Below are 26,118 nucleotides of genomic sequence, written 5' to 3'. Positions count from 1 at the left end.
CCTCCTTCCCTCTCTCCCTCCCTCCCTCCCTCCCTCCCTTCCTCCCTTTCTTCCTTCCTTCCTTCCTCCCTTCCTCCCTTCCTTCCTTCCTCCCTCCCTCATTCCCTCTCTCCCTCCCTCCCTCCCTCCCTTCCTCCCTTCCTTCCTTCCTTCCTTCCTTCCTTCCTTCCTTCCTTCCTTCCCTCCCTCCCTCCTTCCCCCCTCTTACTTTTTCCCCTCACACAGAGGTTCACTGTGTTGCCCAGGTTGGCTATAAACTTGGAATCTTCCTGCCTCAGCTTTCTGAGTAGATAGGATTACAGGTATGTGCCACTGTACTCAACTGTTCATTGACATTTGATGTGGTGTCCCTTTTGTTCTGGTCATTTGACAACCCCTATTCCTGTTATTATACTTTGGGTTTTCCATGGTATTGGCCACACATTTTCACTGAGAACATACAGTGTGCAGGGGGGATATTCTACATGACAGACATGCTAAAAGCTAGGAAGATCTATGGTTCCCACAGCTGAGATGTTGATGCTCAGTGCCAGTGGCTTTGACTTGTAACCCTACCTAGTCAGGAGGTTGAGATCTGAGGATTGCAAAACACAGCTCATGCTCATTCATAGATATGTGAACTTGTTCCTCCAAACACTACAGGGCTGCACATGCTGGGAGCCATGAACTGCATGCAGTGCCCTGGGCTGCCAAGGTCTGGTTTGGGAATTGTGTCTTCAAACACTGTGATTCTTCTGGGTAGGGGGGAAAATTATGCTACTGCTATCAGCTTTTATTTTATATATCTAAAGTAGAGATAAATAAGATTAGAAAGTGAAAAGAATCTTGTCTCTCACTTCCAAATTTGAGGAAACTATTATGGACCTGGTAACTAAGGTAGGAAAAGAAAAAGAAGCAGCAAAGATGGTGAGAATTGTTCTCAAGCCAGGCACCAGTGGCTCACGCCTAGAATCCTAGTTACTCAGGAGGCTGAGATCCGAGGAATGTGGTCTGAAGCCAGCCTGTGCAGGAAAGTCTGTGAGAATCTCATCTTCAATAAGCTACTTTTGAAAAAAGTCAGAAGTGGAGCTGTGGCTCAAGAGGTAGAGCACTAGCCTTGAGCAAAAGAAGCTCAGGGACAGCGCCCAGGCCCCCTGAGTTCACCCTCAGTACTGACTTTAAAAAAAAAAGAAAAAGAAAAGAAAAAGTGTTCTTTAGACACTGAAATGAGACCTCCAGGGGGCAGCACAAAGGCAGAGAACTAGTCAGAGCCCTCAGCCTTCCAGGCCCAGGCTGGGGCTCCCCACAGTTTCCCGCCACCCCTCCTCCCATTCCTTCCAACTTTATTTTTAGCTGCCAGTGGGAGGGGGCAGGATAGGAGGGAAAGTAAAGAAAACAGAGAGGGAGAGGGACGCGGGCACAGAGGACTTCTCACGCAGGGCACAAGGACCCAGCATGGAGCTCACCCTCTTCCTTCACCTGTTCTTACCCCTGATGCTACTGACAGGTGAGGGAATGCAGTATCTTCGATTCTGTGGGAATGGAGGGGACATGGATTGTTTGGAATGGGGATCCCTGGGGAGTTAATATTCTTTGGGAGATAAGGTAGGAGGTTAATACTGATTGTGCATTCCGTACCTTTGTGTGTATTCCTGTGTCCCTACATGAGTCTCAGGAGCCTTGCATAAGATTTGTACCTAACAGCTGAGCGAGGTGGCTCAGCTGTCATCCTAGCTACTCAGGAGGCTGAGATCTGAAGATCCAGGTTCAAAGCCAGCCTGGGCAGGAAAGTCCCTGAGACTCTTCTCTCCAGTTAATCAGCAAAGAAGCTGGAAGCAGAAGGCATAGCTCAAGAAGTAGAGTGCCAGCCTTGATTGGAAAAGCAAAGGGATAGCATCTGGGTCCTGAGTTCAAGCCCTGGTACCCCACAAAGGCAAATTTGTACCTAATTCTCTAAAACCTTTGTCTTAAGTCCTATGGGAATGGGGAAACAGAAGAGAAATGCAAGTGGCAAATCCGATTCCTGCTCTCTCTCCCTCCCCTCAGTTATGCTTGGGGCGGAAGGCGTAACTGCCTCGCTATGTGGTCAGACCTGGTTCAGCTAACCCATGCGCTGTGGTTCCCTGTCGTACCACCCTGTCGGTCTCCTGAATGCAAAAAGGCTTGCATAGAAAATACCTTTTTGAAAGTGAGCATGTTTTGAGTTAGCGCCATAGCTCTTGTTATTTTATTGGTGGGATAAACTTGCTGACTGGCTTGCAAATAAAAAGCAAAACATAATTGAGAAGAGAACCTAGGGAGGAATGAGGCGTGGAATTTTTCCTTGTCCAGTGCCCTATAATCTTTGTTTCCTAAAATAACAGCTCTGATTTTAAGGGAATTGGGGTCAAAAGAGAAGAATCAGCCAGGACATAATTGCGGTGGTAGGGGTCTTTAAAGTGGGCAGAGTTGCAGGGAACTGTGGGAGGTAGGTAAGGGGCAATTTGGTGGGTGGATATGATTAAAAAGGAAGGGGATTGTGAGGAGTGTGGAGGGGTGATGAGCCTCTGGACTGGGCTGATGGTGAACTGTGTATGGGCAGTGCATGGCCCTGCCCAGTTAATTACCATTGAGGTTTCCAGGGCTGGAAGCAACCAGGGGCCTAGACATCGGGAGCAAGTGCCAGACTGACAATGCTACTAGAAGACAAGAGACAGATGGAGAGCCCCCTTGTTCTGTCTTATTATATTTCTATGGTCCTGGGTTTGGGAGAAAAAAAAATGGAAACCATGGTATTCAGGGGCTGGAGGAAAGTTTTCTTGGACCCTCACAATTTGAAGAGGATATGTAGGAGGACTAATGGGGAAAAGAGTAACTTGACCTTTCCAGACATGTCTGTGAATGAGATTTCAGGAGAGGGAATGAAAATACAGCTGTGCATCAGTGTGGCCGAGGGCCACAGACCCACACAGAGGCAGGATTCTTCCATGTCGGGCTCTGAGTAGATGACAGAGACTGGAGAGTTCAGAAGAAATAGGCACACATTAAGAGTCGGATATTCCCAAGCTGGGTGCTGTGGCTCATGCCTGTAATCCTGAATACTCAAGAGGCTGACATCTGAAGATCACAGTTAGAAGTCAGCCTAGACAGAAAAGACCATGAGACTTTGACTAACCAACAAAAAGCCAGAAGTAAGGGTATAGCTCAAGTGGTAGAGTGCCAGCCTGGAGTACAAAAAAGCGAAGTGAGGGGCTGGGAAGTTGACTCAGTGGTAGAGCGTTTGCCTTGCATGCCTGAGGCCCTGGGTTCGATTCCTCAGCACCACATAGGCAAAAAGAAAAAAGCCGGAAGTGGTGCTGTGGCTCAAGTGGTAAGGCACTAGCCTTGAGCTGAAGAGCTGAGGGACAGCGCCCAGGCCCAGAGTTCAGGCCCCAGGATGGACATACAAAAAAAAGCGAAGTGAGAGCACAAGGCTCTGAGTATGACATGTGTACTCACGCGTGCATGCACGCACACACACACACACACACACACACACACACACACACACACACACAGATATTTCCAAACCGGGCTGAGGTTCTAGCAATCTGACAAGCAGAGACAGGAAGATCCTGAGTTTGAGCCCAGCCAGGACTATATAGTAAGACTCTATATCAAAACCAAAATACAAACAAGCTGGGTGTCAGTGGCTCACATCTGTAATCCTAGCTAAACAGGAAGTTGAGATCTGAGGATCAAGGTTCAAAGGCATGAAAGTCTGTCACACTGTTATTTACAATTAACCACCAAAAAGCTGGAAGTGGAGGTATGGCTCAAGTGGCAGAGTGTCACACAGCATACCTCAAGTGGTAAAGCACTTGCCTAACCTGCCAAAGGCCTTGGGTACAAGAAAACAAAACAAACTCCAGACAGTTCCACAGTCTTCTCTATGGCCTATGTCTGGTCCTTCCCTGACTGACCAGCCATGCTAACCTTATTATCTTTTTTTTTTTTTTTTTTTTGGGTCCAGTCATGGGGCCTGAACTCTGGGCCTGGGCGCTGTCCCTCAGCTCTTCAGCTCAAGGCTAGCACTCTACCACTTGAGCCACAGCACCACTTCTGGCTTTTTTATTTTCTGCTTATGTGTGCTGAGGAATCGAACCCAGGGCCTCATGCATGCAAGGCAAGCGTTCTACCACTGAGCCACCTTCCCAGCCCTAACCTTATTATCTTGGCCCAACAGCTCTCTGTACACCGTTTAACCTGGATGTGTATCACCCACGTCTGTTCACTGGGCCACCAGAAGCCGAATTTGGATACAGTGTCTTACAACATGTTGGAGGTGGACAGCGATGGTGAGGAAGAAACCAGAAGGCCATGGGATTGGGACACAGCTGAACAAGAGGAGGCAAGATAGATGGCTCTGTAGTCAGGTCCAGTGGCTCACGCCCATAATCCTAGCTTCTCAAGAGGCTGAGATCTGAGGACTGCAGTTCAAAGCAGTTAAAAACAAAAACCGGGCTGGGAATGTGGCTTAGTGGTCGAGTGCTTGCCTAGCATGCATGAAGCCCTGGGTTCAATTCCTCCCTACCACACAAACAGAAATAGCCAGAAGTGGCGCTGTGGCTTAAGTGGTAGACCGCTAGCCTTGAGCACAGAGAGGCTCAGGGACAGTGCCCAGGCCTTGAAGTTCAAGCCCCAGGACTGGCAAAAAAAAAAAAAAAAAAAAAAAAAAGTGATGTTATGAGTTCTATCCCCAGTACCAAAACAGAAAAAAAAAAAAAAAAGACAATTTAAAAAGAAACTAAAAAGCCAGGCACCAGTGGCTCATGCCTATAATCCTAGTTACTCAGGAGGCTGAGATCTGAGGATCATGGTTCAAAGCCAGCCCAGGCAAGAAACGCCATGATACTCTTTTTTTTTTTTTTTTTGGGGTCCGGTCGTGGGGCCTGAACTCTGGGCCTGGGAGCTGTCCCTCAGCTCTTCAGCTCAAGGCTAGCTCTCTACCACTTGAGCCACAGCGCCACTTCCAGCTTTTTTCTTATGTGGTGCTGAGGAATCGAACCCAGGGCCTTGAGCATGCAAGGCAAGTGCTCTACCACTGAGCCACCTTCCCAGCCCCGCCATGAGACTCTTATCTCCAATAAACTACTCAGAAAACTGGAAGTTGTGCTGTGACTCAAGTGGTAGAGCACTGGAGTTGAGCTGAAGAGCTGAGGGACAGCACTCAGGCCCAGAGTTCAAACCCCATGACTGACAAAAACAAACAAACAAACAAAAACCTAAAGCTGTGCACTGGTAGCTCACACCTATTATCTTAGCTACTCAGGAGGCTGAGATCTGAGGATGGTGGTTTCAAGCCAGAACAGACAGGAAAGTCCGTGAGACTCTTATCTCCAAACCACCAGAAAACTAGAAGTGATGCTGTGACTCATGGTAGAGTGCTAGCTTTGAGCAAAAAAGCTCATGGATGGTACCTAGGCTCTGAATTCAAACCCCATGACCAACTAAAAAAAGAAAAAGAAAAAAGAATCTAGCCTGGAAAGGCAAATCTACAAGATTGTGTGTGTGTGTGTGTGTGTGTGTGTGTGTGTGTGAGTGTGAATTGTGTTGTGTGTGCTTATCCTGGAGCTTGAACTCAGGGCCTGGGTGCTGCCCCTTAGCTTTTGTGTTTAAGGCTAGCACTCTACCACTTGAGTCATAGATCCACTTCTGGCTTTTTTGGTCTTTGGAGATGAGTCTCAAGGACATTCCTGCCCAAAATGTCTTTGGACCTGCATCCTCTGATCTTGGCCTCCTGAGTAGCTAATACTACAGGCTTGAACCACTGGCCCAGACATTTTTTATCTCCCAACTAACCACCAAAAATCCAGAAGTGGAAGTATGGCTCAAGTCAAAGTGCCAGCCTTGAGCAGAAAAAGCTAAGGCAAAAGCAGAAGGTGGAATTCAAGCCCCAGTACTAACACACACACACAAAACCAAAACCAAAAAAGTGGCTGGGTATACTCATACATGAAAATGAGACCCCCTTTACACACTAATTAAAGATAATTTTTTGGGGGGGAGGTCTGGTTGTGGGACCTGAACTCTGGGCCTGGGCCCTGTCCCTCAGCTCTTCAGCTCAAGGCTAGCACTCTACCGCTTGAACCACAGTCCCACTTCCGGCTTTTTTCTTTTTGCTTATGTGGTGCTGAGGAATCGAACCTAGGGCCTCAGGCATGCAAGGCAAGCACTCTACCACTGAGCCACCTTCCCAGCCCAAGATAATAATTTTTATAAGGTGATTGGGGTTCAAATCTTTGAACTTTCCCTTTGGTTTAGATAAATAAAGGGTCACATCTATGACACTTTAAAGGGACTCCAAAAGAGTTACCCTATGCCCATATTTACATCCTTCCAGGATGCTGGTGGGCGCCCCCTGGGCTGGCCCATCAGGTGACCGGACTGGGGATGTTTATCGCTGCTCTGTAGGGGAAACTCACAATGCTTCATGTGTCAAAAGCCACTTGGGTAAGAAGATGTCTGACCATCTCCCACTCCTGACCCCTATTGCCCTTGTAACTTTGACCCTATATCCAGCATCTTCTTTGCCTCCATAACCCACCCCCTTTGGTCCTCACCTGGGTACTGATCCCCTCTCATTCCCTACCCAACCATCATGAAGTCAAGCACCAGCACCCATGTTCTTGTCTACTCCCCACCTCCCAGGTCACTGTCCACTGGGAAATTCCTCGCATCCAGCTGTGAACATGCACTTAGGGATGTCTCTGCTCAGCACAGCTGATGATGGAGAGTTCCTGGTGAGCCACAGAGAGGGTGGTGGCTGGGTCTGCGGAGGCCCGCTAGGCAAAAGGTCTGGGAGAGGGCCGGTTGAGGAGAAGCTTAGCCAGTGGGCTAGAGGTCTCCTCCGTCTCCAGCATGTTCTGGGGTGCTCGAACCTGGGGGGGTCACTATTTCCTCCCCCCACTCCAGGCCTGCGCCCCGCTCTGGTCTCGTGCCTGCGGCACCTCTGTCTTCAGTTCTGGACTGTGTGCCCTCGTGGATGCCTCCTTCCAGCCCCGGGAAACCCTGGCGCCCACTGCCCAGCGTGAGTCTGAGGAAGGGCCTGAGGACCAAGTGCCCAGAAAGGGGTCCTGGGTGGGGAAATATGGCTCAAAAAGGGTATGACTGCCAGGCACTCGTGGCTCATGCCTGTAATTCTAGCTATGCAGGAGGATGAGACACGAGGATTGAGACTCAAAGCCAGCCTGGGCAGGAAAGGCTGTGAGATTCTTAGCTCCTGTTAGTTTGCAAAAAAGCTGGAAGTGGAGCTGTGGCTCAAATGGTGGAGCACTAACCTTGAGCATAAAAGCTCAGGGACAGTGTCCAGGCCCTGAGTTCAAGCCCCAGGACTGGCATCAAAAAAAGGGGGGGGGGCAAAATAAGGGGGGGAGGTTGATAATTTGCAGGGGAATTTGCATGGCTATGCTATTGTTCCTGCAAACCTATTGTTCCTGCAAACCACCACCCCTTGTTTTCTAACACATTAGAGTTCAGACCCCTTACCAAGGCACCAAGACTTCCTGATCTGGTCTAATTAATTAAAAAACTCAACCCTCCACTCTGTGTGCCTTTGCCATGACGTTCAAGTCTCCATTCTCCTATGTGTCACCTATTTTCATACCTCTTTTTCCCTTTGTTTATTTTCCACCAACTAGCTTGCCTAGTATACATGAAGCCCTGGGTTTGATTCCTCAGTACCACATACACAGAGAAAGCTGGAAGTAATGCTGTGGCTCAAGTGGTAGAGTGGTAGCCTTGAGCTAAAGAAGTTCAGGAACAGTGTCTAAGTCCTGAGTTAGGACTGGCAAAAAAAAACAAAAAACAAATTGTTTAAGACCCACCTAGTGCTCTAATCCTAGCTACCCAGGAGGCTGAGGTCTGAGGATCACAGTTCAAAGTTAGACTGGGCAGAAAAGTCCCCAGGACCACTCAGAAAATGCAAGTGGAGCTTTGGCTCAAAGTGGTAAAGCACTAGCTTGGAACAAAAGAGCTCAGGGACAGTACCTAGGCTCTGAGTTCAAGCCCAGTGCTGGCAGAGTGACTCATGCATGAAATCCTAACTACTTAGGAAGCTGAGATCTGAAGATTGAAGTTCAAAGCCAGCATGGGTAGAAAAGTCCATGGAACTCTTACCTCCAATTTATGACCAAAAGGCCAGAAATGGAGCTGCGGCTCGAGAGATAGAATACCAGTCTTGAATGAAAAAGCTAAGGGACACACACACACACACACACACACACACACACACACACACACACACACACACACACACACACACACACACACACACACACACACACACACACACACACACACACACACACACACACACACACACACACACACACACACACACACACACACACACACACACACACAGAGTAATATAGGTTTGAACTGAGTCTCCTGTCCCAGGATTGCTACCTCAATCTGTGTTTCCCCTTACTGCACCCTTCCTCCTAGGCTGCCCCACATACATGGACGTTGTTATTGTCTTGGATGGCTCCAACAGCATCTACCCCTGGTCTGAAGTTCAGACTTTCCTGCGGAGGCTGGTAGGGAGACTGTTCATCGATCCTGAGCAGATACAGGTTAGTGCAGGCAATATGGACAGGCTTGGGGGAAGAGGGAAATGCAGGCCACACCTTCCATCGTATCCAGATGTTCATCTCCCTTCTCTCCCCTCTGTCTCTCCCTCCTCCACTCCCTTCCCACATTCATCCCACGGGGTGCACATGCTCTTGTCAGGTGGGGCTGGTGCAGTATGGGGAGAGCCCTACCCATGAGTGGTCCCTCGGAGATTTTCGGACCAAGGAAGAAGTGGTGAGAGCAGCGAGGAACCTCAGTCGGCGGGAGGGCAGAGAAACCAAGACTGCTCAAGCAATAATGGTGGCCTGGTGAGGCTGTGGGAGGGGCATGTGGAGGGCGGGGCCATGAAGGATGGAAAGGGGGTGGGGCCGCTTGGCAGGTAATGTGTATGTAGCAGGACACTGGCATGCTTGTCTCTGTGCACACAACATGTGCATGGAGGAAAGCTAAGTTGTGATTGCATTCCCTCTTGTATTTCTACACAGGGTCTAGGTTGGGTGTATGTGTGCACCTGTAGTGGGGCTTGAACAAGTTAAGGCCTGGGCTCTCCTTAAGGTTTTTGATCAAGGCTAGCACTTTACCACTTGAGCTATACCTCTACTTCTGACTTTTTGGTGGTTAGTAGGAGATAAAAGTCTCATGGCCTTTTCTAACCTTGCTGGCTTTGAACCATGATCCTCAGATCTCAGCCTCCTGAGTAGCTAGGATTTACAGGGGTGAGCTATTGCTCCTGACTTCCATGTCTTTATTGATCTCTGTAGACAGTACTCCAGCCCTCTACTCAACTGGGACTGTGGCTCTCAGCTTCTCCCCCACTCATGCTCTAGCCGCCTTTGCAAGCCTGATCTAAAATTCATGCTTGGGAGACCCTCCTGACTTGATCCTGACTTGAAGACAGTTGTCTTCCCAAATCCAGTGTTTGTTGAATGAATGCAGTTTGTGATCATTTGCACTTGTGTGGTGCATTCTTGATGTTCTGTGGCATTCAAATCTTGAGCTGTGCTTCATTGATTCTGTGCCTGTTTCTTCCCAAATCCAGTGTTTGTTGAATGAATGCAGTTTGTGATCATTTGCACTTGTGTGGTGCATTCTTGATGTTCTGTGGCATTCAAATCTTGAGCTGTGCTTCATTGATTCTGTGCCTGTTTCCATGTTAGACATTGTTGGGAAATGGCCGGAAAGACAACATGCCTGACCTCAGTGAATTACTGATAGCATTACATTTTATGTGTGCCAGGTGCCAGTGACTCATGTCTGTAATCCTAGCTACTCAGGGGGCTAAGATCTGAGGATCGAGGTTCGAAGCCAGCCAAAGGCAGAATAGTCTGTGAGACTCTTATTTCTTTTCTTTTCTTTTCTTTTCTTTTTTTTTTGTCGGTCATGGGGCTTGAACTCTGGGCCTGGGCGCTGTCCCTCAGCTCTTCAGCTCAAGGCGAGCGCTCTACCACTTGAGCTACAGTGCCACTTCCGGTTTTCTGGTGGTTTATTGGAGATAGGAGTCTCATGGTCTTTCCTGCCCGGGCTGGCTTTGAACCGTGATCCTCAGATCTCAGCCTCCTGAGTAGCTAGGATTACAGGCATGAGCCACCAGCGCCCGGCGAGACTCTTATTTCTAATTAACCACCAAAAAAAAAAAAAAAGCCAGAAGTGGAGCTGTGACTCAAGTGGTAGAATGCTAACACACACACACACACACACACACACACACACACACACACACACACACACACACAATTGTATGTGTGTGTACATGTGATCGTGTGTCATTCATTTCTCTCTCCTCTCAGCACAGAGGGATTCAGCCAGTCCCGGGGTGGCCGACCAGAAGCCGCCAGGCTACTGGTCGTTGTCACAGATGGAGAGTCGCATGATGGGGAGGATCTTCCTGCAGCGCTGGAGGCCTGTGAGGCAGGCAGGGTGACCCGCTATGGAATTGCGGTGAGAACAACTCTGGATCTAGAAGGATTAAGGATTGTGAACTTGAAGAATAGAGGTCTTAACTACCTCCTGGTCTTTAGCCCTGCCTCCCTCCCTTCCTTTCAGATGGTATTGTTCTGTCACTCCTTACTTCACAGAGAATGGGCACCATCCTTTTGTCTTTCTTGTATTTTCTTTTTCTTGTTTTCTTCATCATTAAGTAGTTGTACAAATAGGTTTCAATTCAATGTCATCCATGTCACTTTGATCTTTCTCCCTCATCTCTCCCAATCCCACCCACCCCTTCAACTTTCCTGGTTCCATTTTCACATCATTTACATTGAACTTCCATATATGAGAGAAAGCATGTGTCCTTCATCTCTCTGAGCCTGAATTACTTCACTTAAAATAATTTTTTTCCCACTGGGCGCTGGTAGCTCGTGCCTGTAATCTTAGCTACTTAGGAGGCTGAGATCTGAGGATTGCGGTTCAAAGCCAGCCCGGGCAGGAAAGTCCATGAGACTCTTATCTCCAATAAACCACTAGAAAACCAGAAGTGGGTCTGTGGCTCAAGCGGTAGAGCGCTCGCCTTGAGCTGAAGAGTGCAGGAACAGCGCCCAGGCCCAGAGTTCAGGTCCCACAACCAAAAACAAAATAATTTTTTTTTCCAGGCTTATCCATTTGTATGCAAATGATGGAATCTCATTCTTCCTGGTACATGAGTAAATTCCATTATGTAACAGATGCCATCTTGCTGTCTTGGCCTCAGGTCCTTGGTCATTACCTCCGACGGCAGCGTGACCCCAGCGCTTTCCTGCGAGAAATCAGAGCCATCGCCAGCGATCCAGATGAGCGTTTCTTCTTCAATGTCACTGATGAGGCTGCGCTAACGGACATTGTGGATGCCCTAGGAGACCGAATTTTTGGCCTTGAGGGTACTGCTTGCCCCAGAAAATGGGAGGTGGCAGTGTGTGTCGGGAATAGGGCTGGAGAATAAGTGGGGTTCCAGAATGAAATGTGTAGGTCAAAAGGGAACTGTCTTCTTCTGATAGCATGCTGCTGTTTTCTCATTCACAAGGGTCCCATGGAGAAAATGAAAGTTCCTTTGGGCTGGAAATGTCTCAGATTGGCTTCTCCACTCATCGGCTAAAGGTTGGACAGACTCTGACCCCTCCATGCCAGCTCCCAGCCTCAGATTCACTTATGAGGGGTTGGAGGCATGGCTCTGTTGGTAGAGTGTCAGCCAATGAGCAAAAGCGTCAAGTACAGAGTGGAATCCTGGTGTCAGGCCTTAAAAAAAAGGATTCATTTATGGGTCCCTCCAATTTTTTTCTTTTCTTTCTTTCCTTCCCTCCCTCCCTCCTTCCCTCCTTCCTTCCTTCCTTCCTTCCTTCCTTCCTTCCTTCCTTTCTTCTTTCCTACCTTCCCTCCTCCTCCTCCACCTCTTCCTCTTCTTTCTCTACTTCCTCCTCATCCCCCTCTTCCCTCCTCTGTCAGTACTAGGGCTTGAACTTAAGGCCTCCTGCTCTCATTCACCTTTTCCACTCAAGGCTGGCACTCTTTCACTTGAGCCACAACTCCACTTCTGGCTTTTGACTGGTTAATTGGAGATAAGGGTCTCTGGGATTTTTCTGCCCAGGCTGACTTTGAACCACAATCCTCAGACCTCAGCTTCCTATCTAGGTGTTAGCCACTAGTGTCCCAGCTGACTTTTTTCTCCTTATTCCAGACTGCCTTCTCAATAACTCCACCTGGTTCTTCCCTGCAGGATGGGATTCTTTTTGGGATGGTGGGCGCCTATGACTGGGGCGGCTCAGTGCTCTGGCTTGAAGAAGGTCGCCGCCTTTTCCCTCCACGTACAGCCCTGGAGGATGAGTTTCCCCCTGAATTTCAGAACCATGCAGCCTATTTGGGTGAGCAGAAGGGGACTGCGAGAGAGAGGGGACCTAGAGGGCCTGCCTCTCAGCTTGTGCTGTTATCCCCACATCTCCTGTGTCTTTGAGACGCCCCCTCCACTCTGAGCCTCCTTCGCCCCTTTCCTCTTGGATGCCTTGTTCTCTTCTAGGTTACTCTGTTTCCTCCATGCTTCTGCGGAGTGGACGCCGCCTCTTTCTCTCAGGGGCTCCTAGGTTCAGACATCGAGGAAAAGTGATTGCCTTCCAGCTGAAGAAAGATGGGGCTGTGAGGGTTGCGCAGAGCCTCCAGGGGGAACAGGTATGCCATCCTGAAGGGTTGGGGGCGGGGGGGGGGAGGAGCGAGGGAAGGGATGACACTGTCCAAATACAAACGTGCTCTTTACCTGACTTACATAACTGTAACCTCTCTGTATACCGCCTTTATAATAACAATATATTTTTTTTTTAAAAAAAGAAGGGTTGAGGAGCCAGGGCACAGGTGCCATTCAGTAAACTGAGATATAAGAATCATAGTTTAAAGCCAACCCAAGCAGGAAAGTCCACTAGGCACTTACCTCCCATCACCCAAAAGCAGAGAGACAGAGACAGACAGACAGAGAGAGCCAAGAGAGAGAGAGAGAAAGCACACAAATGGTAGAAAGTATGAATTTTGGTGGACAGAGTTTATTAGGGATGTGAGGATCAGATTGGCAGATTGGTGCATGTTTCCTGCCGAGGCCGCTTCACATTACCTTCCCTTTCCTCTGGGGTCACCACCACTCATCACTTCCCAGATTGGCTCCTACTTTGGCAGTGAACTTTGCCCTTTGGATACGGATAGTGATGGAACAACAGACGTCTTACTTGTGGCTGCTCCCATGTTCCTGGGACCCCAGAACAAGGAGACAGGACGTGTCTATGTGTATGCTGTGGGCCAGGTGAGACTTCCGGTATCACCTAGGACTTGATGGAGGGGGTGGATGGGAAGAGGATGGCACATGCCTCCTGGAGGGGGCAGGAATGTCAAATGTGCGTTTCCTGTGCGCTCGCTCCACCAGCAGTCTTTGCTGATGCTCCAAGACACACTTGAGCCGGCAGTCTCCCAGGACGCTCGGTTTGGTTTTGCCATGGGAGCTCTTCCTGATCTGAACCAAGATGGTTTTGCCGATGTGGCTGTGGGAGCACCTCTGGAGGATGGACACCAAGGAGCACTGTATCTCTACCATGGAACCAAGAGGGGAGTCAGACCTCGTGCTGCCCAGGTCAGGAATGCCCAGAACAAGTGGGGGACACACCTGGACCCGTAGCTACTCAGAAGGTTGAGATCCAAGGATCAAGACTGGAAGTCAGGCCAGGCAAGAAAATGAGGCTGTTATTCCTAACGAACCATCAAAAAACCTGCAGTGGAGATGTGACTTAAGCACTAGAGCTCCGGCCTTGAGTGGAAAGAAACTCAGGAACAGTGCCTAGGCTCTGAGTTCAAGCCCTAGTACCTGCATAAGGAGAAAAAAAAAATTAAGGGAAGGAAGAAAGGAAGGAAGGAAGGAAGGAAGGAAAGTAGGGAGGGAGGAAGGGAGGGCCTGGCAGAAAAACTAAGAAGCAGGTCTGTGAGTCCCTGCCTCAGTCTCCATTCTCTTCCACCCAGCGGATTGCTGCTGCCTCCATGCCACAGACCCTCAGCTACTTTGGCCGAAGCGTGGATGGGCGGTTAGATCTGGATGGAGACGACCTGGTAGATGTGGCTGTGGGTGCCCATGGGGCAGCCATCCTACTCAGGTGAGGGGCTCTGGTTCTGGTGTGGGGGGTTCTGGTTCTGGTTCTTGTAGTGAGGGGCAGGTGAGGGGCTCTGGTTCTGGTAGCAGGGGAAGCACTGCATGGAAGCACAGGACACATCAAAGTCAGAGACTTAGATTTGGGTTTCTTGGTCATCTCCTACATCCCAAGTTTATAGGATGAAAACTTATGGTTTATTGTAAAAGTCAAATCAGTCAATCTAGGTGTTTACTTCATTGAATCTGTTATCTGACTCTGTGTATGTGTGTGTGCGTGCACGCGTGCGCACGTGTACACGCAGGTCCTGGGGCTTAAACCCAGGACCGCATGCTCTTGCCTGGCTTTTTCTTTTAAGACCACTTGAATCACACCTCCACTTCCAGCTTTTTATTGGTTGACTTGAGATAAGAGTCTCTCAGATTTGTCTGCCTGGGCTGGCTTTGAACTGTGATCCTCAGATCTCAGCTTCCTGAGTGGCTAGATGACTAGTGTGAGCCACCAGGACCCAACTCATTCTTTGTTCTGATCATAGGAAGGAAAGCACCAAGGTGGTACTTGTTTTTTCTTCTTTTTCTCCTGCTCCTACTCTTCCTTCTTTTGATGCAGGGGTCCCCCAGTGCCTCATGCACAGTCAGCAAATACATGAGTTCAATCCCCAGCCTGGGCTCATACCTTTTTCCCCCCTTTAATTTGTGCCAGTAGTGGGGCTTGCACTCAGGCCTGTGATTTTTCTCTCAGGCCTGGCTCTCCCCTGGCTCTCACACCTCCATTTCCAGCTTTTATTTATTTTTTGGTGGCTCATTGAAAATAAGAGCCTCATGGACTTCCCTGCCCTGGCTGGCTTCTACCTTTGAATCTCAGATCTCAGTCTCCTGAATGGCTAGGATTATAGGTGTGAGCCCCCAGACTCCGGCTGTCCAAAGGCTTCTCCTTTTGCCGCTAGAGTATCTTCCCTGCCCTGGTCCCAGCTCCAGACCCATTGTCCACTTGGCTCCATCACTCAATGTGACCCCGGCAGCCATCAGCGTGGTTCAGAGGGACTGTAGGCGGCGAGGCCAGGATGCAGCTTGCCTGACCGCAGTCCTTTGCTTCCAAGTGACGTCTGGCACTCCTGGCCGCTGGGATCGCCAATTCGGTGTGTGACTCAATCCTCAGCCCCTGCCCCACCCCTCCCCCCAGGGCTCTGCATCCACCTCCATGCTCACCCTTGCCTCTTCCATTCAGACATAAGATTCACCGCATCGCTGGATGAGTGGACAGCCGGGGTCCGGGCGGCCTTTGATGGCTCTGGCCAGCGGCTGTCTCCTCGACGGCTCCGACTCAGTGTGGGGAATGTCACCTGTGAGCAGCTCTGCTTCCACGTGCTGGTGAGCAGGGGGCGGGGCCTCGCTGCAAAAGGAGCAGGCTGGGTCCCAGCAAGGGTGTGAATCAGCGAGAACGCAGAAGCAGGGAATGGGAGATGATTCAGATGGGCATTTGAATCCTGCTGTTCATCACTGGCAACTCTCCCATGTCACTTCACATCCAACACTCAGTTTCCTTGTCTGCAAGAATAGTAACTATTTCACTGAAGTTGTATCACTGGTGGCTCACGCCTGCCATCCTAGCTACTTAAGAGGCTGAGATCTGAGGATCGTGGTTCAAAGCCAGCCCAGGCAGGAGACTCTTATTTACAATGAAGCAGCAAAACAGCAGAAGTGTAGCTGTGGCTTGAGAGCACCAGCCTTGATCAAAAAAGCTAAGGGACAATGCCTAGGCTCTGAGTTCAAGCCCCAATACTAGCACAAAGAACAAAGTAGGCAATTTCAGAAGTATTTTAAAAACCTTAGCACAGTGCCTAGGACATGGAAAGTTCTCCATTAATGATCATTTCAGCAGTACATTTTACCAGGGACTGGAGTTGTACCCAGAACCTGGTTCCTCACTATGTCTGACTTGGATTTCCCACAGGATACCTCAGATTATCTCCGGCCGGTGGCCTTGACTGTGACCTTTGCCGTGGACAACTCCACAAAGCCGGGGCCTGTGCTGGATGAAAGTTCACCCACCTTCATAGGAAAGCTGGTTAGGAGTACTAAGCTCCACCTTGCCTCTGGGCTCCAGTACTACCTACCCAGTGATTTCAAGAGAGAGGGGTGGGGGGGTGAATGGAGATGGAGGGGCTGCCCTAATCGAAGTACACCTACTTTTTTCCTTCACTTTCCTCAAGTTCCATTCCTTTCTCCTTGCCTTCTCCTCATCCCTCCTGACCCGACCTTGTCTCTCTTCCAGATCCCCTTCTCAAAAGACTGTGGCCCTGACAATGAATGTATCACTGACCTGGTGCTCCGAGCTAATATGGACATCAGAGGGTCCAGGTTGGATATAAACTGGGCAAATAGGGTAATCTGAGATAAGCCAGAGGAGACTTGAAAGGGTGTGTGTGTGTGTGTGTGTGTGTGTGTGTGTGTGTGTGTGTGTGTGTGTGTGTGTGTGTTTACTTTTCTTTCTGTGTGCTGGTTCTAGGACTTGAACTCAGAACCTTGTGCTCTTGCTTAGCTTTTCACTCAAGACTGTTTTCTCTACCACTTGAGCCACACTTTCACTTTCCACTTTTTGCTGGCTAAGTGGAGGTAAGAGTGTCTTAGATTTGTCTGCCCAGGCTGGCTTCAACCTGTGAGCTTCTGATCTCAGCCTCCTGAGCAGCAAGGATTACAGGCCCGCCCACCTTGGGGGAAGGGGGATTGTTTCTTTTTCTTTTCTTTTTTTTTTTTTGTTTTGTTTTACTTAATGTCCAAGCATTTTTAATGTATACTCCTTTGCAATATCACTTTGCTTCTTCATGCCAATGAATCTTGGGACTCCTTTGGGTCCACAAAATGTGGCAGAAATAGCCTTGCCAAAGCTCAAGGATCAAAAGTCCCCACCATTGCCTTTTTTTTCCCCCTATTCTTTTTATGCTATTTAGGTTTTTTTTTAGTTTTTTTAAATTTTTTTATTGTAAAGATACTATACAGAGGGTTACAGTTACATGAGTAAGGTACTGAGTACACTTCCTATTGAGCATTGTTACCCCCTCCATTGTTTTCCCCCTACCATCCCTTCCCTCCCTACCTTCCCCGAGGTTCTTTTTTTTTTTTTTTAATTGTGATTAAGTGATTATATAATTTCCCAAATTTCACAGTATTGTGGAATAATGATGCTCATTTAAAGTCACAAGTTCATTCTAACTTTCCTGGAGCAAATTGTCTATCACAGTCTATAACATATAATGGTGTACACATATACACCATACATGTGGATCAGCAGCATGGGGATATTTAGTAGTGGTTCGACCAGATGAGTGGGAGTTCTTTGTTTCTTAAGTCCTGTTAGTTTTGTCGTATCACCTAACATTTTAGATTTATCATCCACTTATCAGGGAGACCATGTACGGTTTGTCTCTTTGCTCTTGGCTTACCTTGCTCAACATGATTCCTTCTAGCTCCATCCATTTCCCTGCAAATGCCATTATTTTGTCATTTCTAATGGCTGCATAATATTCCATTGTGTATAGATATCACAATTTTTGGATCCATTCATCTGTGGTGGGGCATTTGGGTTGTTTCCATATTCTAGCTATTGTGAACAGTGCTGCAATAAACATGGAGGTGCACGTGTCCTTGTATATTGATTCCTGTTGTTCAGGGTAGATGCCTAGAAGTGGTATGACTGGGTCGTAAGGGAGGTCAATCTTTAGCTTTCTAAGGACCCTCCAGACTGCTTTCCAAAGTGGTTGTATAAGTGTACATTCCCACCAGCAATGTAATAGGGCTCCTCTTTCTCCATATCCCCTCCAGCATTTGTCATTGGCTGATTTGTGGATGTGGGACATTCTGACTGGAGTAAGGTGGTATCTCAGGGTTGTCATTATTTGCATTTCCTTCACCACCAGGGATGATGAACATTTCCTCATGTGTTTCTTTGCCATTTTTATTTCTTCATCTGAGAAGTCCCTCTTTAGTTCCCTTGCCCATTTAGTAATTGGTTTGTTAGGTTTGGGAGGGATTAGTTTCTTGAGTTCCCTGTATATACTGGATGTTAACCCCTTGTCTGATATATTGCTGGTAAATATTTTTTCCCAATTAGTTGGTTGTCTTTTTAGCTTGGTTGCGATATAGATTTAGCTGTGCAGAAGCTTTTTATTTTAAGGTAGTCCCATTTGTAGAGTCTCTCTCCAATTTGTTGTGACCCTGGGACTCTGTACAGGCCCGCCCACCTTGGGGGAGGGGGGATTGTTTCTTACCACAGATAACAGGAGTATTGGGCATCACTGGGCATCTCCTGATCTCTCCTTTGTCCATCGCTTCCAGGAAGGCTCCATTTGTAGTTCGAGGTGGCAGGCAGAAAGTACTGGTGTCAGCAAGTCTGGAGAACAGGAAAGAAAATGCCTACAACACTAGCCTGAATCTCAGCTTCTCGAGAAACCTCCACTTGGCAAGTCTCACTCCTCAGGTACCTTAGAGAAAGGGATTTGAGAGCAGGAGATAAGAAAAGGAAAATTAGAGTTTGACCTTGTTTGTAGTGTGTGTGTGTGTGTGTGTGTGTGTGTGTGTGTGCATATGCCAATCCAGTGATACTCTGCCACTTGAGCCACACCCCCACTTTTGGCTTTTTGCTAATTGGAGCTATATATAAGTCTCATAGACTTTCTTGCCCAGGCTGGCTTTGAATGGTGATCCTTAAATCTCAGCTACCTGAATAGTTGAGATTATAGGCGTGATTGCCTATGATTGCCTCAAAGAAAGGCTCAGTTTTTTTTTTGGATCCGGTCATGGGGTCTGAACTCTGGGCCTGGGCACTGTCCCTCAGCTATTCAGCTCAAGGCTAGCACTCTACCACTTGAGGCACAGCACCACGGCTTTTTTTTTCTGCTTATGTAGTGCTGAGGAATCGAACCCAGGGCCTCATGGATGCAAGGCAAGCGCTCTACCACTGAGCCACCTTCCCAGCCCGAAAGGCTCAGTTTTTAAAGGTTGTGGGTAGGAGAGGGTACAGCCCAGCTGTAGCCCCACCCACACTCCTCTGCCTTTAGAGAGACAGCCCCATAAAAGTGGAGTGCACCACTGGTTCCCCTCATGCCCAGCTCTGCAGCGTGGGGCATCCGGTCTTCCAGGCTGGAGCTAAGGTAAGTCGTGACTTGGGATGAAGAAAGGGCTCTGGACAACCGGTGGCTGGGAGCTGGGAGGCCTGGGTAATCATTTAGGCACACAAGGGTTCCTAAAGGAAGTAATCTCCGGTTTGCCCCTAGGTGACTTTTCTGCTGGAGTTTGAGTTTAGCTGTGTCTCCCTTCTGAACCAGGTCTGGGTGAGACTGACTGTCAGTAGGTGAGGACAGGGGAAGCTCCTTCCTCTCCTATTGAGTCTTGGCTAGAAGTTGGGGGCAGGGGGCGGAAGCAGTGTGCCCCCTGTGTTGGCAGCCGGATATCTAAGGAGGGCCTGTGTGTGAACTGCCCCCTCCCCCGCCCCCATCCCCGGTTCTGCAGCAGCAGCCTGGAGAGAAATGGAACCCTGCAAGATAATACAGTGCAGACATCTGCCTACCTCCACTATGAGCCTCATCTGCTGTTCTCCAGGTATGGCCCAACTTCTGGCTGGGACCCAGTTGGGGCCCCAGACTCATTTCCTTTATGTTTCTCCCATTTTTCCAATGGGATGCAGGGTTACCAGAAACACAAATGTCAAATCTTTTTGTCCTCATTCCTACTCAGGATCAACTATCCATCTATCTATCTATCTATCTATCTATCTATCTATCTATCTATCTATCTATCTATCTATCTATCTATCTTTCTATTTAATTTTTGTTGGTTGTTGGGCTTGGGCGCTGTCCCTGCGCTCTTCAGTTCAAGGCAAGCACTCTACCTCTTGAGCCACAGCACCACTTCTGGTTTTCTTGTGGTTTATTGGAGATAAGAGTCTCATGGACTTTCTTGCCTGGGCTGGCTTTGAACCACGATCCTCAGATCTCAGCCTGCTGAGTAACTAGGATTACAGGAGTGTGCTACCGACACCTGAATTACATTCCATGTCTATTTATTTATTTATTTATTTATTTATTTATTTATTTATTTATTTATTTATGTCAGTCGTGGGGCCTGAACTCTGGGCCTGGGTGCTGTCCCTCAGATCTTCAGCTCAAGGCTAGCGCTCTACCACTTGAGCCACAGCACCACTTCCAGCTTTTTCTGCTGTGTGGTGCTGAGGAATGGAACCCAGGGCCTCATGCATGCAAGGCAAGCGCTCTACCACTGAGCCACCTTCCCAGCCCTCCATGTCTTTTTAATCCTTGTACACTTTTTCCATGTGCTGTTCCTGCCTTCCCTGATCCTGTGTCCCTGTGTCCCTGCGTCATGGCTGTCACCTTGTACTTCCTGACTTGGTGTCTACATAGTGAGTCCACTCTGCACCGCTATGAGGTTCACCCCTACCGGACTCTCCCAATGAATCCTGGCCCTGAATTCAAAACCACTCTCAGGGTGAGAAGTTGACAGTGGGGTGAGGGTAGGGAGGAGCAATTGCTCTGTGGAGAAAGGATGGGGAGAATCTGATGGATTTCAATGGTGTCCCTCACCATTTCCAATTCTCCCAGGTTCAGAACCTCGGTTGTTATGTGGTCCGTGGCCTCATCCTCTCTGCCCTCCTTCCAGCTGCAGCCCATGGGGGCAATTACTTCCTGTCTCTATCCCAAGTCGTCACGAGCAATGTGAGTCTGGGTGGGCTAGAGCATTTGGAACCTGGCTGCCTTGAGCTGGTGAACTCACTGAAGCCAGATTTTGTACTACTTCCCTAGGCTGGCTGCTCTCAGGGCTCCTCTTCCTGTGAGATCTTTCTTTTAATATAACAACAACAACAACAACAACATCTATTTCTTGTGTATATGTGTGTGCTGGTCCTGGGGCTTGAACTCAGGGCCTGGGCACTGTCCCTGAGCTCCTTTTACTCAAGGCTACCACTTGAGCCACAGCTCCTACTTCCAGCTTTTTTGGTGGTTAATTAGAGGCAAGATTCTCATGAACTTTCCTGCCCGGGCTGGCTTTGAACCATGATCCTCAGGTCTCAGCTTCCTGAGTAGCTGGGATTACAGATGTGAGCCACCAGGCTCTGGCTCAGAAGGGTGTTTCAAGTTAGGTCTTCCATAGGCAAGCTGCATAGTCCAGAACCTGACAGAGCCACCAGGGTCCCTTGTGCATCCAGAGGACCTTCAGCACACGAACAGGCTGGTATGAATCGGGAGTGGGTGTCCAGAATAAGAATGCAAGCAGAGCAAGGTATGGGGAGGGGAGTGTGGGAAGCCTTTTTTTCAGGATCCTGATCTGGTCTCTCTTCTCATAGAATTTGAGCAACACGCAGTGTCAGGTGGTGAGATGCCACCTGGGGCAGCTGGCAAAGGGAGCTGAGGTCTCTGTTGGAGTTCTGAGGCTGATCCACAATGAATTCTTCCGGAGGGTAAGCCTTTCCTCCTCTTCTCCCCTCCTACTTCTGTCTGACACATTGACATCCACTTTAGAGATAAACAAACCCATGTAAAAATTTCAGTTTTGCTTCTTGCTGGCTATTGGACCATGAACAAGATATTCATCTCTCTAATCTTCTCTATGTTCTTCTTCCTAATGTGTGTGTGTGTGTGTGTGTGTGTGTGCCTGCCACTCCTGGGGCTTGAATTCAAGGCCTTGAGCTCTCATTTAGCTTTTATGCTCAAGGTTGGCACTCTCCCACTTGACCCCACCCCTCCGCTTCAGCTCCTTGCTGGCCAATTGGCGTCTCAAAGCTTTCCTGCCCAGGTAGGCTTCAAGCAACAATGCTTAGATCTCAGCCTCCTAAGCAGGTGGAATTACAGACACGAGCCTGATGGCTCTTTTCACATGTCCTCCCACCACTCTTCACAGGCCAAGTTCAAGTCTCTGACAGTGGTGAGCAGCTTTGAGCTGGGAACAGAGGAAGGCAGTGTCCTGAAGCTGACTGAAGCCTCCTGCAGGAGTGAGGTGGGCTGGAAAACAATGAGAATGTGAAAACAATGGTGACGCGATGGGGTAAGAGAGGAGTTTTTTTCAGAGTCAAAATGCCTCTGCTAAGAAGCAGCAGGTAAGTCAGAAATGATGAGCATTAGTATTCCTGTATTAAGGTTCCCTATGGGGGCAGGCTTTGCTATAATGTGGGGTTGAGAGAGCTGAATAGATGCCTCATGTGAAGAACAACTCCTACTGGGCGCTGGTGGCTCACGCCTGTAATCCTAGCTACTCAGGAGGCTGAGATCTGAGGATCATGGTTCCAAGCCATCTCAGGCTGAAAAAGTCCATGAGACTCTTTTCTCCAATTCACAAGTTAAAAGAAAAACACAAAACAGAAGTGGTGCTCTATCAAATGATAGAGCACCAGCCCTAAGTGGAAAAAACCAAGTAAGAACGAGAGTTCATGCTCTCTAATGGCATGCGCATATGCAGACACAGACACCTGTGCATGCGTGTGTGCACGCACGCGTGCACATCCACACACACACACACACACACACACACAATTCTCTTCCCATCAGAGCCTCCTCGAGGTGATTCAGACTCGTCCTGTCCTCATCTCCCTGTGGATCCTTCTCGGCAGCATCCTGGGTGGGCTACTCCTGCTTGCTCTCCTTGTCTTCTGCCTGTGGAAGGTAGGCACGCGTGTAATGAGAAATGGGGAGCATGGCACCCACAGTTGGACAGGACTCGTGCCAGGTAGCTAGACAGTCTGTTGGTGTCATGCCCAGATCTCTTGCACTGTACTACACAAATGTTGATTGAGTTAAACAAAGCCAAATAAAATAAATCTGAACCCCATATTTTTGAAGAACAAAAGTGAAGACTGCAGATCAGTCTGTGGGCTGCGGGCAAGAGTCCCAATCAGGGTACGTGCCAAGGGCTCTTCTCTCTTCTTCTATAGCTTGGCTTCTTTGCCCGTAAGAAAGTACCCGGGGAGGAAAAAAGAAAAGAGAACATGGAGCAATGAATGTACAATAAGGCTCCAAAACCCCATTCCTGGCAGCTTCTTCAAGAGCCTTGTGAAAAGAGAAGAGCGGTTTGAGAAGTCAGCAGGGACAAGAAGAAGCTTCTGGACTCTCTCCCCAGACCTGCAGTCTTACTTGGTGATACTCTTGGCAAGAGATGAGACTTTACCTCAGACAAGAAGGGCTGGCACCAAACGCAGGCGTCCTCCCACCCAGGCCTTCCCTCCTTGCGATCCCATTCCCTAGTCAACATTGGGGTCTTTGTTTTCCGGGGCCTATTTGTCCCCATCTCCAGTAATCAAAAGAATGTTTGCCTGTGTCCCTGACTCCTTTCACATTCCCTTATCCTGTCTAATACTTTGTTAAGGAGGAGTCCTCCAGGTTATCTTCCTCCATTCCCCTGCTGTGTGTGTGTGTGTGTGTGTGTGTGTGTGTGTGTGTTTTACCTTCCTGCCTCCTCCTCACTCTACAGGAGGGAGCTGACATTGGCTTGAAAGAAGTAAAGTCAACATCTGCTGCTTTCCTGTGGAGCCTAAGTGATTCATAGAGCGGATGGGGAGAGTCCACAGGAAAAAAGGAGGGAGGAGGAAAAGCCACAAGAGACATTCTGTACAATCCCAAGGAACAGAGAGGCTTTTAGACAGGCAACTGCCATCCACGCCTGAAACCTGAGACTCCGTGGTACACTTGCCTGCCCTCAGGTGCTGGGGAAACAGAGCTGCCTCTAGGCTTGCTGGCACCTCCTTCCCAAGCCTCGGCCTTCCTTGGAAGACCTGATTTTTTTTTCCCTGGAGCCAAGGGTCCCCCAAGTGGCTAAAGCTAAAATAGCAGAGAAGACAGGATACCCTAGGCAGTGTGTGTGCATGTGCCTCTTTTTGTGTGTGTTTGTGTGTGTGGTATATGTGCGTGTATGTGTGTGTACGTGCATGCATGTGTGTGCGTGCATGTGTATGTGTGTGTGTGTATGTACTAGGGCTTGAACTCAGGACCTGACACTCTTGCTTCTTTTTTTCACTTAAGGCTACCACGTGAGCACAGCTCTACTTCAGCTTTTCTGGTGGTTAACTGGAGATTAGACAGACCTTCTGACACAGGCTAGTTTTACACCATGATTCACAGATCTTAGCCTCCTGAGTAGCTAGGATTATAAGAACGAGCTTCTGGTGTCCAGTTATCCCGGGCCTCCCTCTTTAGCTGTACCAAGACTGAAGCGTGAGGATTACTACTTGACCATGGGAAGAACCTTTTCCTTGTCCGTCCATGAGATTGACATTTAAAAGCCAGACACTAGGCTGAACTCTCAGAAACAAGCCCTCACGTGTCCATCTTCGACTGTATAGCATTATAGCATGCATAGCTCCTAGGGCAATGTTTCTGGAGCAACCTTGGTCATTTTTTTGGGGGGGGGTCCGGTCATGGGGCCTGAATTCCGGGCCTGGTGCTGTCCCTCAGCTCTTCAGCTCAAGGCTAATGCTCTACCACTTGAGCCACAGCACCACTTCCGGCTTTTTTTCTTTTCTTTTCTTTCTTTTTTTTTTTTTTTGGGTCCGGTCGTGGGGCCTGAACTCTCGGCCTGGGCACTGTCCCGCAGCTCTTCAGCTCAAGGCTAGCGCTCTACCACTTGAGCCACCTTCCCAGCCCCATCTTGGTCATTTTTTAAAGGGGTTTTTATGATAGAATCAGTTTGTCAGCTCTTATGTGATATTTACTGGAAACCCCAAAGTAAATTCTATATCTAAACCACTGGTCTTGTTTCTATCTTGGTCACAACCAGCAAAGAAAATTGGATTTTCTCCCTTTTTTTCCCCAAAATTATTTTTTATTGTTTTTTTTTTTTTAATGTGGTGATGGGCTTGAACTCAGGGCCTTTCACTCTTGCTTAGTTTTTTTTTTTTTTTTTCTCAAGATGGGCATTCTATCACGTGAGACACAGTTCTACTTCTGGCTTTTTGTTGATTAATTGAAGAGTCTCATGGCCTTTCCTGCTCAGGCTGGCTTCCTCAGATCTCAGACTTTCAAGTAGCTAGGTTTATGGTCATGAGTACTCAGTCAGCAATTTGATTTTCAGAGATACTGAGAAACTTGGTTTCTTTTTGTGTCATCAGGATTTTGGATACCAGAATCAGTAATTGGTCTCCACAGTGCAACTCTGATTTAGCATGGGAAGAATCAGCGCTCATTTCAAGTTAGACAGAGCAAAGATTCAGTTGCATGAGGGGAATATTGGCCAGAGAACCTGTCTTTCCAGGCTGTTCTTGAGGCCTGGATGAATGTTTATTTTGGTATGCATCTGACCTTCAGCAGAGGGCTACCTCCCTGGGCATTGTCTGTTTCCCAGCAGAGTAGACAATATATCAGATGGTGAGGACAAATAAAGTTCAGTGTCAAATGACTTCTGACTCTGTTTGAGTTTCCTAGGATATAGCCTGCTATGGTGAGTAAATGGTGGGCAAATTTTTACTTTATCTGATTCTTTTTGTTTGTGCTGGTACCAGAGTTTGAATTCAAGGCCTAGACACTATCTCTTAGCTTTTATGCTAAAAGCTGTTACTCTACCAGTCGAGCCACACCTCCACTTCTAGCTTTTTTGGTGGTTATTTGGAGATAAAAGTTTCATGAACTTTACTGCCTGGGCTGGCTTTGAACCACAATCCTCAGATCTCAGTTGGAATTATAGGCATGAGCCACCAGCACCCAGCTTGCCTGTGTCTTTATATTGTAGATTTCCTAGGGCTGGGAAGGTGCTTGCCTTGCATGCAGGAGGCCCTGGGTTTGATTCCTCAGCATGTACCACATAAGCAGAAAAGGCTGGAAGTGGTGCTATGGCTCAAGTGCTAGAGCACTAGCCTTGAGCTGAAGAGCTGAGGGACCGCCCAGACCAAGAGTTCAAGCTCCACAATGGACAAAAAAAAAAAAAAGTAGATTTCCGAGAAGAAAAAGTTATAAAGTATATTTTGATTATTT

General features: G+C 48.4%; 1 protein-coding gene across 2 annotated transcripts; it reads left to right on the top strand.

Moving 5' to 3' along the window:
- Positions 1-19: 19 nt before the first annotated feature.
- On the top strand, positions 20-25,525 carry Itga10 (integrin subunit alpha 10). Of its 2 annotated transcripts, none has more exons than XM_070007571.1 (30): positions 20-1,486; positions 4,184-4,295; positions 6,341-6,450; positions 6,649-6,740; positions 6,913-7,027; positions 8,446-8,573; positions 8,731-8,879; positions 10,359-10,509; positions 11,258-11,423; positions 11,567-11,640; positions 12,257-12,401; positions 12,554-12,702; positions 13,178-13,321; positions 13,445-13,645; positions 14,029-14,159; positions 15,125-15,291; positions 15,381-15,523; positions 16,107-16,220; positions 16,428-16,513; positions 18,488-18,629; positions 19,210-19,302; positions 19,426-19,502; positions 19,661-19,750; positions 20,569-20,653; positions 20,767-20,880; positions 21,317-21,397; positions 21,510-21,623; positions 22,064-22,159; positions 22,708-22,821; positions 23,091-25,525. In XM_070007571.1, exons 1-30 carry the CDS (start codon positions 1,435-1,437, stop codon positions 23,154-23,156), a joined length of 3,501 nt encoding a protein of 1,166 aa, XP_069863672.1. In that variant the 5' UTR covers positions 20-1,434; the 3' UTR covers positions 23,157-25,525. The 2 variants fall into 2 exon arrangements, with proteins under 2 accessions (XP_069863672.1, XP_069863671.1); XM_070007570.1 differs by having other exon boundaries at positions 13,442-13,645.
- Positions 25,526-26,118: the final 593 nt, after the last annotated feature.

Source organism: Dipodomys merriami, unplaced genomic scaffold, assembly GCF_024711535.1.
Source record: "Dipodomys merriami isolate MVZ:Mamm:240054 unplaced genomic scaffold, mDipMer1.0.p SCAF_7, whole genome shotgun sequence".
NCBI lineage: Eukaryota > Metazoa > Chordata > Mammalia > Rodentia > Heteromyidae > Dipodomys > Dipodomys merriami.
The sequence above is the reverse complement of the archived record's forward strand: the minus strand, read 5'-3'. Positions and strand labels throughout refer to the sequence as shown.

Excerpts from the sequence above, each read along its gene's own strand:
- Itga10 (XM_070007570.1), top strand. The coding sequence starts at position 1,435 with ATGGAGCTCACCCTCTTCCTTCACCTGTTCTTACCCCTGATGCTACTG. Across the intron at positions 1,487-4,183 it reads ACCCCTGATGCTACTGACAG|CTCTCTGTACACCGTTTAAC; the intron begins GTGAGGGAATGC and ends TTGGCCCAACAG. Across the intron at positions 19,503-19,660 it reads GTGAGACTGACTGTCAGTAG|CAGCAGCCTGGAGAGAAATG; the intron begins GTGAGGACAGGG and ends CCGGTTCTGCAG.